Genomic DNA, 12,730 nt, shown 5'->3' on the forward strand with positions numbered 1-12,730 from the left:
GTCTGTATGGAACCGTAAAAAAAAACGCTATGGGATGATGTTGAAGTAAGGCCAGTTATGTCAGTTCAATTGGTACACGACTGCTTAGTTAATTGGTAGTGCTCGTAGGGTCATGATGTAGCACAGGCTGAAGCAGTGGGGATGTAGCATAGTGCAGCATTGGTCTAAACCTGCTGCAATAGATATCATATGTAACATTGAGACAACAATTGTTCAGGAACAAGACTATATTGGTGTGGAAATACGAGGTGGAAGCTTGGAGTTTAAGGGAAGCAATAATTTCACCCAATGAATTAGGAATTAAGAGTATCAATTGAACTTCATTGCAAACTTATATCCAAAACTCTATAATTAGTTCTTTTAGAAGACAAACAAACGTCACTCAACAATTAGCAAGGGCATCTGTGCTATATGCAGTTCCCAAGTATTTGATTATATCCCGTCTTGAATTGAAAATAAAATGCTATTTTGAATGAAACAAGGTAAGTTGTTTTCTGTCAAAAAAAAATATATCATAATTTTTTTATAATACAAATAAAACAGCAGATTGTTTATTTATCACAATACAATAAACATATTTTTTAAAAATTATCTATCAAAAATAATTTTAAAGAGAAACCACAAACACATTACCATTAAAGGAATTTCTAGATAATTTTTAAATTCTCATTTTAGAAAAGTGAAATTTTTTAGAAGTAATTATTTTAGGAATCAGCTGTAAGAAACGGGCCCTTATAGTGTATGTTTGCCTCTGCATCTCCTTGAAAGCAATAAGTCAAAACACAATAGCATAAACGTATAGGCAAACACATTAATAATCATGTAGCTCTGCTCAGAATCCTAACTAATCTATCTTCAGCTTTCAAAGTTTATAACATCAAATTGTCCAAATTGACAGATATGCAGTTTCAGAAGCATATTTAATACAGCGAATTAGAAAAACACAGACACTGAATTACTCTAAATTTCCTCTTGCGCTTGTTGATCTAATCCTGAAAAGACTCAACAAAAAGGTAATTTTTCATCTCAAGAACTCGAGATCTCAACTTTGCTTGCCAGGTCTTGGAGGCCCAAAGTAGTTTGTCATCAATCCCATTAAAGAAAACCTGGGTTTCAGATAAATATCAAGTCAACAACAGTTTGACAATGAAGAAATTAGTGTGAAATTTACATTACTTGCATATTCAATACAAACCATTAGATATCATGGTTGCTGAAAGGTGAAAGTAAGAAAAGAAAATGCTAGAATGACCATCTTACACACAAACTTGGGCGATTATAGTCATATCAGTAATTCTGGAGTAAATATAGAATGCTTCCTTTTGTCAATTTTTTTTATAGAATGCTTTCTTACGACATTCTCCATCATAGAATATCTAAACTTTATATTAATACCCCAATCTTGTGTTCTTACTGAATCATTAAAACGGGTTGTATTGTATATTTCATGGAGTATTTTTATCATTCAATGTAATGTAACTTATATATTGCAAACCTGTAGTTATTTCTTCTTCTATAATGACAACTAGACTATTTTTGTGTTATAGACATCATATCCTAGATGACCATACTCATATCCTAGATGACCATACTTGAACAGGATATGTGATAAGCTTTTACAAGTGTCCCTTTGTTCTACAATGACAAGAACCTGCGCCTAATTGATGAACCACGTCTGTTTCATTCTAAGGTCCAACTGGATTGTAATGGTTGTTCTAGGTTGTTAAGGTAGTAACCTTGATTTCTACCAGAGTTGGGGAATAAGAGGGAATAGATTTCTTGATGGCAGTAAGTTAGTGGAGGATAGTCAAAACTGTGGAGGATAGTCAAATCACTAGTAAATATTTAGAAAAACTATAATGAGTTGGACTGAAATATGACTTATGATAGATATCATGGCGTAATTTGATCCATGTAGCCGACCCCACTTAGTGGGTAAAGGCTCAGTTGCTGTTGTTGTTGATGATAGCAGTACAGTTAGCGCACAGCTGTTTTTATTCTATAACTTCTAATGCTTAGTTAGTTGAACATAGTTGGTTATGCTTAGTTGAAATGGTTAGTTAGCCTTAATTAAGTTTATAAACACTGGGTGTATCTTCTGGATTCTGCATCATGCAGCAATTCATTGTTCCGTAATAATGATTTATAAACACTTTCTTTGATTCTTTCAATACTAATATTTTTGACTTATGGCTAATAAAATAACTTATGTCCGTAAACATGACTTAGTGGTAGCTGAACCAATGCTAAGATATTCAATCCTACCATTAGTAATCTACGCACCAGTAACTGTGTATCAGTTCACATTTCTCTTGTAAAGAGGGACAATTCTGTCCCTCACAAGACTGCAAAATCTGAAATTTCCATAGAAGAAAAAGTGAAAGATCAAGTAGAAAGAAACTAAAAGAAGAAAACAATGGACGATGAGTGCAACAGCAGCTGAAGTGGAAGAAAAGTTATGACCAATTGAAAAGAAAAAATGTGGAAGATAAAAGAGTGAAGTTCAGCTTTTTTTTTAACCAAAAGATGAAAGAGTGAAGTTCAGCCAACCATGCCAAGTTCAATTGATGGATTCATTGCCCCCCAAATACTAGATCTGAGAGCATGGTCTCAAAGCACACACAGCCTTCATTAGCTTCTATAAATCGGATGTGCCTATGTATCAAATGTTGGTACCCCAATACGCCCCCCTAGAAACTGTTGTGTATGTATACACATATGACGTGACATAATGGATCCACTTAGTCTAAATTTAAGACTCACTCCAAATCAGAACAATTTGTTTTCCTTGGATCTATGGGCAGCTAAGTTAATAATTTTACAAATCTATAATAATTAATGTGACTAAACATTCAGCCAAGATAAAAGGAAATCAACCAAAACATACAAACTCTTCCACCTAATCATAAATCCCGCTGTCATATCATATTCACCAGAACATTTCAACTCCATTTAAAATCTCTATCTCACTCCCTTCACATCTTTTATTGTACTTTTTCTCCATCCTATGCATGTAAAAAATAAAACTCAACTGTTTTGTTATTTCTTAGCTGAGATACAAACAATCTATCTAATCGAGCAGAAGCTAGCTACAATCCTTTATGGGTATTTGTAAGACTTTTAGAGAGTTTATAGAAACAACTTATGACATGTAAGCTGCTTTTAGCTTTATTTCCAACACTCTCCAAGATAGCCTATAAAAACAATTTATAGCTTATATGAAACATTTATGAAAACACATTGTCATGACTTATCTTTGGTCATTGAAACAGCTAATACATAAGAACTTAATCTTCTTAAGCACCAAGAAATGCCACTCCACAATGGGGGTGCCTATTTAGCTCGGTGCTAAATAGGCGACGCACCCACAGTGATTTTGACTTCTACAATTGTTTTTAGAATTCGCACTCCACACTTCATAAGCTGATCATATTTCTACTTGAAGCTAGAATTTATAGCTTTTGACTTCTACAATTGTTGTTAGACTTAAATTTATTGTTAAATCCACTTTTACATAAATACATCCAAACATAAATCACTTTACATTCAATCCCTTTTATCCAGTACCAATTTTACTTAAATAATTTAATCAAAGTCGAAGATGACGGTTTAAGATTACTTATTCCATAATCAAAAGTATAGATCTGCATATAAAAATCATCGAGTTGAATGAACAAAAATATAAAAAATTTGGAAACTTACATCATAGCCATCATAACTTGTTTAAGATCATTTTCAACATTCCTCATATTAACAATGGATTGAGCACAGAATATGAGAGCCAACCACGAACCCAGCTTATACTAAAACAACAATAATAATAATAAGATTAATTAATTAACGATCGATAGATCAATCAAAATCAAAAGAAAAAGATAAGAGATCTATGATAGATAAATACGAACCCTGAACATAACGCCGGCGACACCGAATAAGACGGCGATGAAACCGGCGTAATCGATCGGAAGATCTTGTGGAGCTATCACCGGTGGTACGTATGGCTTCGCCGATGATGGCTGACGTGGATCGCTCCCATGCGATGACATCTTCTGAGTCTCTCTTTTGTCTTACTCTCTCTCGCGCTAGTTTTCTCTTCACCTATTTTACTTATAACAATGTTTATAACAAAGTTTTTAATAAATTTAAGTGTAAATTACAATATTCTAACATAAATAAAATAAAATAAATTGTTTTGTTATATAAAGAGAACATATCACTTGTTTGTTTGTGGTACTCGTGAGCTTAGGTCAGTTGGCATGGAGTGGACAATGCATAATACAGTCTGTGGTTCAAACCCCGACCAACACCAAAAAAAAATATCACTTGTTTGTTAATGATGAAATAGATAAAATCAAATCTATTGAAAAGAGGGAGGGTTTGGGAAGAGAGTGATAATAGGGAGGGTGTTTAAAAAATAGCTTGTTAGCATCACTCTCTTACAATAGAATGAGATATTTTTTAATTTCGTTTTGGCGTTGAATGTTCATCAAGAATCTCTCATCTATGTCGGCTTTATTATTGGAGATTGTATTAATTTTAATGTTTGTTTTATAGTTTAAATTTTTTACACATTAAGCGTGAAGCTAACCAAACTGCTAATTATTTAATGAAATATACTCTTTATAATTTAAATTGCATATGGATCAAAGAGACTTCACATCGCCTTGTATTTCTGCAGTCTTTGAATATCAAAATAAAAAAAATGTGTTCCAAAAAAAAACAATAAGAATTTGTTGGTGGTTTAAAGCGATGATATAGCAGGAAAAAACTCAAAAAAATCAACTTCCTTAATTTCATGTTACTATTCTAAAACGACGTTTAACACAAAAATGAAGGGAGTATTAGATAAGATTCATATCATATTAAAGTAAAATTCCACGGGAATAATTGTTATCGGACCTTCCCTAACAAAAACAATTATTGATCTGACTTTTTTTTTTTTGTGGAACTTCAAATTATCAAATGGTTATTAAAAAAAATATAATTTATTCTAAAATGTTCTTGATATACATTAATTTTTTTAAAGAAAATGCACGGGTGGAAGTTACGCCTTTTCATAAAATTGTTGTACATTAGTATTGTTGTACATTAAATGCACGGGTGGAAGTTATTGTTGTACAATAAAATTCCTCTCAAAAAAATGTTTTTCCAAAGGACTAAATAGATAAATTTTTAATTAACTAGCGGGAAAAAATGTCCGACTTTCTGCTCTTAAAATTATAAGTATAGAAAATTTTGAATTTCAAATTGTAAGTGAACCGTCATAATATTCCTAAAGGCTTAGAAGCCCTCCAGAAAGGCTCTAAGACCTCCAAAAAGGCTCAGGCGCCCTCCAGAAGGGCTCCTGAGACTCTGGCGCGCTCGCCTTGAGGCACCGCCCTTCTAGGCTTCTAGAAACCTTTAGAAACCGCCTAAAATACATAAATACCCCTGTTGCTTGGGAACCAAGCAACCGAAACCCAAGCCCATGACAGGCTATAAATACTACTCTTGAGAGCATTCTCAAGGCATCTAATCATCAGTCCAAACCCTAGAATCCTAGTATTCCGCCGTCTATGGGAAACGGTAAAACTAACCTAGACCACACTCATAAACCTAATACCTTCCCGGCATCTCTGGCCGGCGAAGATCAAACCATCAATCATGGAAATCGCAGAAGGAAGTCGTTCAACATGTTATGCCAACACGCCGTAGCCGTTTTGCAATCCGCTGATTGGAAGTTACTCACATCGTTGCCGATTAAAAAAAACAAAAGTTGGCGGCCAGTTGGTGTACTACCTTCCAGGTTGTGTCTTTATAATTATAATTTACTAGTTTATTATTTTAGATAGCATGCCACGAATCTGTTTAAACAGCGATATTCTATGCTTGTGTGCGATTTGCTTTATCCATGAGTTAATAATTGGCGACGAATCAATAATAATGGATAACAATTAACAATTGGCAATGTTCTATAATGTCAACGTTTAATAACTATTTCTCTTTTTCGGTTTTGTCCTACCCGTTCACTAATTCACCAATTACAACTTTATACTTGCTCATTATGTCACTGATTTCTAAAATTGATTTTCATGTATCTTACTTATTCAAAGCGGTACATAAATTTTTGATTAGCTTGACAACTACTGACATGTTTATATCATTATATTCGAATGCCTTTTGGGCACTTGATGAATTGGTTCCTCTATTCCTGTCAATTTTGAATTGGATATTCTAGCATATATGAGAGTTTGACAACTAATAGATCTTGATTATTGCGTCAATCCATTATATTACTATCTTAAAATTTATAATTGCCGTTCTAGTTTTCTTTGTGTAATTTATAAACAAGATAGGGAAGTACATGCATGATCAAGTAAACATCACGAAGATGATAACCGAGGCAGATGAGGCGAGGAATTTAAAAGATGCTAGGGGATTACGTCCGATGGTCTAAATTCAACTCTAGCCTATACTTGAAAAATATAACGAGCTTTAAGCTTCACCACACATGTCTCTCAACAATATTCAGCTGCTGGCTACTTTAAAGAAGACGGAGATCAAGAAATAGAAGCCCTAAAAATCTACCGGCGATCTCAAAAGATGCCTAAGGCAAATCATCATGGACAACTCGTCACCGGAGATCATATCAGGTTATTCAAACCATGTTATTTTCTTTTGTGACAGATCATATACAATTTTCGACAACTGCTATGTTACTTATGTTTTCATCAATGCTTAATATATTTACAACCAATTATTCAGCGATGATGACTTTGTTTTTTTCTATCGAAACCAACTATATGAATGAATTTGTCATCGGCGGCTTCAATTTCCTATCCTTTTTACTTGCTTACCTTACTTTTTTATGGATAACTTTAATTATTTGTGAATAACCGATGCTATACCTTATAGTTTATTTTCATCGATAATGCCTTGCTTGCCTAAACGCCCAATAATATCTATTTATTTTTATGCTATTGGGTTTTCAATGATTACTTTGTTCATGTGAATATATTATTAAAGCTTAATTGATGGCTAGTCTTTTGTCAAATTAATCGGTGGCTATACTTCATCATTAAAGATAACTATTCTTTTTGTGTTTGTTGAGTTATTGCACCAATTCTATGTTGGGGAGTGCATACGGAAGGAAGACCGAGAAAGATGAGGCGAATATCAGCACGAGCTTCACAACGAAGTTTGCAAGTTATAGTGTTGCATGTGACATCAAAAAATTTGGAGCTGCACATGACGCCCTTGGACCTAGCGGCGACCTCAAAGAGACGAGGAGATGATGGCCGGCGAAGACCAAACCAAATTCAAGTCTCAAAATCTTGGCGACGACGTACTTTCTCGAAGTGATTCTCCCACACATACTTTCTTGAAGTGATTCTCCCACCAGGAAGCAATTCTCTTTCGAAAGAATTCTTTTTCGAAAAAATACCAGGTTCTATGTTTCCAATATCTTTTGAGAAAATACATCTACGCTTTTTGCTTTGAAGAAAATTTCATGTTCAATACATTTGGAGACTATATTTCCACTTTTTGTTTTTGAAGAAAGTGTCTTGCCCAATATATTTTGAGAAAATATATTTCAAAGGCTCTTATCGATTTTTGTTTATTTTGTAATTATTTTTTGGTGCATATACATGATATGTGGACTGTCAACTGACATGCTGTTATCCTTCACTAACACATTGTTTTAGCAAAAATATTTATTCTGGTGGGCGAGTGAGTGTATGAGGAGCAAAAGAATAAGATAACAAGAAGGGTAGTTAGTTTCAATTTAGTAGAAGATGGAGGATTCATTTCAAGTTAGGGGAGTATGATATACATATTGGGCGAGTTAGGGGAAAGAATAAAAGGACTTTAACGAAGAATTAGTACCAAGTTCGGGCGAGCAAGAAGTAAGGGGATAGAGTTGAATAAAAGAATTAGTTTCGATTTAATAAGGAGAGTGTGTAAAAATTAAAATATGAGCTGAATTAATTCAAATATGATAGGATCACGAAGAAGAGTAGAAGATAAGATATCAATCGAGCCAAGTCCAATTTAAGAGGAGAAGTATAAAAGAAGAAGGATGAAGTGGCGAGTTACGTCAGATTTAGAAAGGAATAAGTGAGTTTCAATTTAAGAGAAGCGACAAAAAGAGGAATTGGAGAATTAATTCCAATCTAATAAGAAGAAAGAAAAATATCACAAGATAATTAAAGTTGTGGAGTGAGAAAAGCGAAAAAGAATAGGAAGAGGAGTAAGAAATGTGGGCGAGTTAATAAGAGAAGAATAGTTAGTTCTCATTAAGTATGATTGCATATGGGCGAGTTAAATAGTTAGTTCTCATTAAGTATGATTGCATATGATTAAAGGCTCCTTTATTTATGATATTGATTTCTTGGAAGTATGGAAGAATTGTTATATTTCAGATAAATAAGGCTTGGGAGGCAAAACAAGCCCGCCAAAGGCAAGATTAACGAAAGGAGAGTACTCGCCAAACAACACGCCATAATGCATATGGAAGCAATTGTCCCGCCATTAAGAACAGGAATATGAAACTCTAAGTTATCCTAACCTTTATCAAACTTTGAGATTTGTTTTGCAGGTTTTTAACAAGGATAAAAGCCTTCTCAGAGTGAAGCCTTCCCTCAGAGTGGGAAGCATGATTAAAGCCTTCTCAGAGAAAAGTCTTCCCTCAGAGTGGGAAGCACCTTCCATCAGAGTTGGAAGTGTAAAATAAAAAGTCTTCCCTCAGAGTGGGAAGCGCCTTCCATCAGAGTTGGAAGTGTAAAATAAAAAGTCTTCCCTCAGAGTGGGAAGCAAAAGTCTTCCCTCAGAGTGGGAAGCGCCTTCCATCAGAGTTGGAAGTGTAAAATAAAAAGTCTTCCCTCAGAGTGGGAAGCAAAAGTCTTCCCTCAGAGAGGGAAGCGCCTTCCATCAGAGTGGGAAGCAAAAGTCTTCCCTCAGAGTGGGAAGCGCCTTCCATCAGAGTTGGAAGTGTAAAATAAAAAGTCTTCCCTCAGAGTGGGAAGCAAAAGTCTTCCCTCAAAGTGGGAAGCGCCTTCCATCAGAGTTGGAAGTATAAAATAAAAAGTCTTCCCTCAGAGTGGGAAGCACGCCTTCCCTCAGAGTCGGAAGTGCGATTAAAAAAGTGCTACTACTACGACATCAACGAAATCTACAAATCGACAAGCGCCCTAAACATTAAAGGCTCTGGCGGGGTGGAAAATCTGCAAATCGACTCCATTAGAAAAACAAGAGAATGGAAAAATAAAGTCTCCAAATCGCCAAACAAATGAAGGTCAACCGAGCCGACAAAATTCGCTGGAACATCAACGCCAAATGTTGAGAATCTGAGGTGACACAGTCACCGGAGCATATAAGAAAATAAGCACGACAATTCAAAATCGTTGAAAATCGCCGAAGCATAAAAAGTAATAAAATTGTTTATGTAAATCTCCAAAACGAATTTGGCAAACAAAATCGACGCAAATTTAATGAGGAATCGCCATAAAGAAGTCAACTCGTCACGACGTACAAACCACTTTGCCTTGTCCCAAGACTCGTGCTTGGGGGGCTGTGAGAGGTCGACCTATAAAACAATTCGAATATATACTCCCTGGGGGTCTTCGAAGAAAACGTAAAATCACCCTAGGGGGACTCTCCAAGTTCGGACAACAACGCCCAAAGGCACATACGTACTAAAAACAAAACATTAAGCAAATTCAAACACTTCATCTTGTTCCAAGACTCGTGCTTGGGGGGCTGTGAACCACCAAAACCTTCCTAAAGACTTAATGACCTCTAGAAGGTCCAGTCCCATGTTGCCATCACTTCGCCTTGTCCCAAGACTCGTGCTTGGGGGGCTGTGAACCGTCATAATATTCCTAAAGGCTTAGAAGCCCTCCAGAAAGGCTCTAAGACCTCCAAAAAGGCTCAGGCGCCCTCCAGAAGGGCTCCTGAGACTCTGGCGCGCTCGCCTTGAGGCACCGCCCTTCTAGGCTTCTAGAAACCTCTAGAAACCGCCTAAAATACATAAATACCCATGTTGCTTGGGAACCAAGCAACCGAAACCCAAGCCCATGACATGCTATAAATACTACTCTTGAGAGCATTCTCAAGGCATCTAATCATCAGTCCAAACCCTAGAATCCTAGTATTCCTTACCGTACTTTTTGCAAGTACAGTAAGAAACATAACAAACTGTGTGATCCTTCCAGACCTAGGAAGTTGACTTGTTCGGTAGAGATCCTATGTGCGAAGGGAAGATATCCTCGTTTATCCATCGCGATCCGTTGTGAGTTTGTCTCCAAAGAAAGAGGGTGGTGTACCTGCACGCGCTCCAACCCTCATTGGGTCAGTGAGTGTTTAAGGAGAGCGAGGCAAATAATAGGTAAATAGTGAGATACTTAACATGATGTTGTACATTAGTATTTATAGGAAATAAGGAGGGTTTTTGGCAGTTACGCCTTCACATGGACAAATGTCCCTAGAGTACACTAGTAACCATATGAGGGGTATTTCAACATTGGATCCGGACTAGACAGTTCACATCTACAAGTATGGGCCTTTCTCTAGTGGGATTTAGTGTGTGTCCATGATATGGACTTGTCGGCCTTCAGATTCCGATTGGGCTCGTGTCTAACATGGATTAGGCTTTAGCTTAATCCATAACAGTTGTCCCCCAAGCTATAGGCGAGGGAGTCAGGTTGTAGCTTGTTAGGATCTTTTCGTGGGCCCGATCTTTAAATAGGGAGACATTCTTTAAGATTTGAATGCTTTATTGTTGATTGTGCCTTAGGCAACTCGTTGGGGTTTCCAGCTTCCTCGTTTCACGGGTCTAATGGTCTGATAAGGATGATCATGTTTCCCATTTGGGTAGATAGACCGTTGTAGAAAAGTTTGTTGATTCTCTCTCTCTTTCTCTCTCTCTCTCTGTGTGTGTGTGTGTTGGATAGGTTTGTTAACTTTCACTTTTTTGAGGTGTCGTTTTGGGAGTGTGATGAATGTTATGGCTTCTCTTCCGCTTCCTGTCTTTTGTGCCATTTTTAGGGGGTTTCAACCCTTGTATATGTTACTTCTTTGGTGAAGGGTTGAGGTTTTAGTCTTGTTGTCACGACTTCTGTGTGGTATTTGAGTAAGTTCGTGTATTTCTTCATTTTCTGGTAAGTTTTGAGATTATCTTCATCCATGCATTCTCAGGTTAGGATTGATGCACGTTCCTTGCCATTCGGGATCGTTCTCGACGATTATACCCTTGAACATTGGTTACTAGGGATGGCCCTAGGATATATGATGGGTTCCTTGTTGTTTGGGTGTTTTCTCTTTGTTTATTTGTCTTATCCGACCTTCTTTGTGGATAGGTCTGTGAATATGACTAAGAAGAGAAGTTACCCTCGCGGAAGACGGTTGAGTTCCTTTTGAGGGAATTGCTTAGGGAATGATCTAGATATGCCTTTCAAACTTGGCCTTTTCTTTGCTCAGACCATATCCAACACTCATGCAGCCCTTCATGAAGCCACTATGTGGGGGAAATATCTAGCTTGGGGTTCCTTATGTGGAAAAAGGAGATTGCTGCTTGTATCCCTTATGTTCTTAAATTGGAGGCTCTTAGATTTTTTGAGCTTTCGATGAACCAGATGGATGAGGGTTCTCTTTCTACCAAACTAGCAGCCTTAGAGATGTGGGTCAAGGAAATTAAAAATGACTTTTCTTAGAAGGTTGTTAAGGCTGAGGTTATTAAGAAAGACCTCAAGGAGGTGGAGCAGATTCCGACATCGAGTGTGAGGTAGGCTCTCTCGTGTTGGGTTACACTTCTTGAATATGAATGTGATAATTTGTTTTCCTTGAAGGTTGGCCTCGAAATGGGAAAATCGGCTTTGCCATCCGAGAAGGCAAAGCTCGAGAATGCAAAGGACAAGGTAGGTGACGAATCCTTTTGGAATATGCTAATAATTCAGAAAATTAATGAAAGAAATATGTCTTTTACTCCTCATATGATATGGTTGTTTCTTGATGGATGTCAGTTCATTTTTCTTGTTTTTTAACTATTTTGAAATTGATTCTATTGTCACCTTTTGTACAATAAGCTTCATAACAAGAAAAGATAGTTCATAGTGATCGATTATCCTTTCAACCTTACCGACTATGTTTAAGATATTTCACTTGATATGGAATGTTGGAGATGATTGTTAGAAAGAAAATATCTTTTAATTGGACATGTTTTATGAATGCATTATCTATATCTAAAACACTACTTCCTCCTTAGAATTTAACATGTTATTTCTTCTGAGCATACCCTTATCTCAATTCTTACGAGAATTTATTTATTATCCATATTAATTAAATTATATACATTCTTTTGTATTTGCTTTAGTTTATCGATATAATCACCTATTGTGTTTGGTTGGATAAGTAAGTTCGTAAAAAACACTTGGTGATTCACAACTTGGCGTTTGGTTGGAGCCTAATATCATTCTTTTTATTAGTATTCATTCACTAAACATAATTGAAATTTTTGTTTCATATCTTTTCAGCTATGGAAAATTGTTCAGCTGTCGGATGATGTAGTGCCTCTCATCCTACTTCATATATATGATGATGATTTGGATGAACAATCATGCGGGCCATTACATTCTTGTTATGTAGTTTTAGACTAATTTGTAGTATTGAAACGACTGTTATTTTGATTATGTTTGTTATGTTAATGCACTGTTCTTTTTTCTAAAAAGTTGATTTTAGCATCGGTGAAGCCGAC

At 36.1% G+C, this 12,730-nt stretch overlaps 1 protein-coding gene across 1 annotated transcript; it reads right to left on the reverse strand.

Moving 5' to 3' along the window:
- Positions 1–771: 771 nt before the first annotated feature.
- On the reverse strand, positions 772–4,094 carry LOC146936188 (asterix-like protein). The gene is made up of 3 exons (XM_085751175.1): positions 3,906–4,094; positions 3,703–3,803; positions 772–1,106 (listed from the first exon to the last, which is right to left on the reverse strand). Exons 1-3 carry the CDS (start codon positions 4,044–4,046, stop codon positions 1,043–1,045), a joined length of 306 nt encoding a protein of 101 aa, XP_085607301.1. The 5' UTR covers positions 4,047–4,094; the 3' UTR covers positions 772–1,042.
- Between the last annotated feature and the right edge of the window lie 8,636 nt (positions 4,095–12,730).

This window comes from Medicago sativa, chromosome 3 (assembly GCF_051527215.1).
Source record: "Medicago sativa cultivar Bolivia chromosome 3, Bolivia_mono, whole genome shotgun sequence".
Classification (NCBI taxonomy): domain Eukaryota; kingdom Viridiplantae; phylum Streptophyta; class Magnoliopsida; order Fabales; family Fabaceae; genus Medicago; species Medicago sativa.

Coding starts and splice junctions, on each gene's coding strand:
- LOC146936188 (XM_085751175.1), bottom strand. CDS start 4,046: ATGTCATCGCATGGGAGCGATCCACGTCAGCCATCATCGGCGAAGCCA. Junction 3,804..3,905: donor TCGCCGGCGTTATGTTCAGG/GTTCGTATTTAT, acceptor TTGTTGTTTTAG/TATAAGCTGGGTTCGTGGTT. Junction 1,107..3,702: donor CAAGTTATGATGGCTATGAT/GTAAGTTTCCAA, acceptor TCTGAAACCCAG/GTTTTCTTTAATGGGATTGA.